At 36.5% G+C, this 2,781-nt stretch overlaps 1 protein-coding gene across 1 annotated transcript; it reads left to right on the top strand.

Annotated features, from left to right (window-relative positions):
- Positions 1 to 1,079: 1,079 nt before the first annotated feature.
- Positions 1,080 to 2,057, top strand: LOC132267470 (ethylene-responsive transcription factor LEP). Its single transcript, XM_059768633.1, has one exon. The coding sequence runs from the start codon at positions 1,080 to 1,082 to the stop codon at positions 2,055 to 2,057; it is 978 nt and encodes a 325-aa protein (XP_059624616.1).
- The last annotated feature ends 724 nt before the right edge of the window (positions 2,058 to 2,781 follow it).

The following is a 2,781-nucleotide window of genomic DNA, read 5'->3' as shown; positions in this document are numbered from 1 at the left end:
AACAGATGAGACCTTCATAAGTGATTCTATATATTTATTAATTAATAGATTGTGTACGGTGCATGCATGTAAGCTCTGTATATAGTTTTATATAAGATCACATGCATTCATGGAAGGATGAGCAAATTAAGAGGTACTATATATATATATATATACACGAATGATGTTAATATTAGAAATTCATTAAACGGTCATTGGAGGAAATCGTTTCTGATTGAATAAATGGAAATCTGATTGAGAATAATAATAATGGCAAAGCAATGCATCAAAGGAACATGATTAACAGTTAACATGCAAGGCTTGCAGTTTATTTTTCTTACATCTTCTTCGTCATTTAATTTATATAGAGAATCCCTACAAATTTTTCATGTTACTTGCCCAAAAAATTCATAGCATGTTGGCACAAATTATTATTATTATTTTTTCATAGTTTGTTGGCACTATTTACTAAATTACGTATAAAACTATTAAAAAAAATCAACTTTTGCTTAATTGAATGGGTAACCATAATGAATCATCTATATACATGCAGTAAATTAAAGGAGTAGTAGTGTTTGTGAAATAGTCAATAATGGATCCAAAATCAGTAATTTCATTAACCAGTAGTAGTATTATATAATACTATATATACATTAATTTTATGCTGGTCTGCGCAGGAAAATAAAAACGGGAAAGGACAAAAATGGGAAAGCAAAAGATGATTTAATTGTTAATTAATGGAGAGAGAGAAGGTTTCTCCACCTTTATTTAAACGACTCAATTACATGAAAATGGAAACATCCAATCCATCTACAAATTAAGCAACAAAAAAAACACCACTTAGCTACCCACCAACGTCCAAATTCACTTCACTCCAATAGTGTTGGTTTCCTTTGGATTAAAAGACAAATATATGGAAACGCTAGCAGCTTCTACTGTGGCTTTAATGATCAATACCTCATAATATCGATCCATCCATCTATCTTTCAGTTTTACAGTTCCTAACTTAATTAGTTAGCTAGCCCTTTCAGTAATTTGATATCTATCTGTCTCTTTCTAGATCCGTCGATTCATCTCTCATCAGCTAGAAACTAATTAATATGAATCACTCAGTGGCCAAGAGCAAAAAGAAGCAAACACAGCAGCAGCAGCAGGAAACAAGTAGCTGTAGGTTTCTGGGTGTTCGACGGAGACCTTGGGGAAGATATGCAGCAGAAATAAGAGACCCTTCAACCAAAGAGAGGCATTGGCTGGGCACCTTTGACACTGCGGAAGAGGCCGCTCTCGCCTATGATAGAGCCGCCCGCTCCATGCGTGGCTCTCGTGCTCGCACCAATTTCATCTACTCCGACATGCCACCTGGTTCTTCCGTCACCTCCATCATCTCCCCGGACGACGTTGAGGCCAACTTCTCTTCACAACTTTTCCCCCCTCCCTGCCAGCAACCGGTCACTGCAAACCAACTGATCATGACACTACCGCCGGTACCACACAATATTAATTCCACCACCACAACTACTACTACCACCCATTCCCATTTTTCATCAGGCGGATTATTATTCCAGCAGCCGGTGCTACTTCCTCAAGGCCATGGATGGCCTTCTTCCACTGATCTAATTTATGAACAACAACAACAACAACAACAACAACCTCTCCTTGACATTAATAATATTAATGCGTATACTACTACTACTGGTGTAGACTACCACCAACTGTATCAGTATGATGGGGTTTCCACGGATCTCCCTACTCTGCCTTTGGACGCCTCCTCCGCTACTTGTATTGGGTCGTCAAATATGCTTGATTCGGTTTCTGGGTATGATCCGGCCGGTCAAATGATTTGGAACGATCCAACAACGTCTCTCCTTGACTTTCCGGACACTACTACTACTACACCTATTGCCACAGTAACAACTACAACCACCACCGCCGATTTTGAACCGTCTGGTAGCGAATGCTATGTGGGATTTGATTCCAGCAATTATGTTCACAGCCCGCTTTTTGGTCAGATGCCATCAGTATCCGGTACAGATGGGTTTGAAGCTTTTGATTTGGGTTCTTCCCGGTATTTCTTTTGAACTGTTGGCATACAAATACTGCATATAATACCAATGACTAAGTTGGTATAATTTCTCCTCCCTCACTCCCTCTAAGAAGGTGAGGAATTCGTGTGCTAGTGTGTTGTTTTGGGTTAGGGGTTCAAATCCTTGCTTTAGCAACTCGTCTGTTTTTTTTTTTTTTTCCTTTCTTTTCTTATGATTGGATCCATGTGTTTTCTGGCCTAATTTAATGGAATTACTGATGTTAATATGATATTTGATTGACTCCACTACTATTCCAATGGTAAATTGAAACTACTCTTTTCTATCTTCACTGATCAAATTGATGTTTTGATTAATTAATGAATAAAAAGGCTGTTCCTCTCATTCAAGATTAATGAGTCAACCTTTACTTTAAAGTTTAAACGGTATTTGTTACCGATTGATAAATTTATCTTATTTTTTTCATATTTAAATTATAAAAAATTAACTATAACAAAAAAGGCGAAGAGTTATTATTATATAAAGAACTATGATACGTACAGTATTCAAAGAACAAATTGAATGAGTGAGCCGAACTGATTTGGCTCACTAATCGGTTTTGTTTCATCCGCTAACAAATCATTTTCTTTTACAAATGCTAAGAGCAGGGCGGAATATTTTATTATACTCGGAAATTTTGAATCAAATACACATTTTTCATGGGTTATCTCGGTTTAAACAAAATGTTCTAAATTTTAACAAATTTTCAACTATTATTTAC

Source organism: Cornus florida, unplaced genomic scaffold (genome assembly GCF_030987335.1).
Source record: "Cornus florida cultivar Cherokee Brave unplaced genomic scaffold, ASM3098733v1 CherokeeBrave_3.0.0_Hap2_Chr07, whole genome shotgun sequence".
NCBI classification, from domain to species: Eukaryota; Viridiplantae; Streptophyta; class Magnoliopsida; order Cornales; family Cornaceae; genus Cornus; species Cornus florida.
The sequence above is the reverse complement of the archived record's forward strand: the minus strand, read 5'-3'. Positions and strand labels throughout refer to the sequence as shown.

Excerpts from the sequence above, each read along its gene's own strand:
- LOC132267470 (XM_059768633.1), top strand. The coding sequence starts at position 1,080 with ATGAATCACTCAGTGGCCAAGAGCAAAAAGAAGCAAACACAGCAGCAG.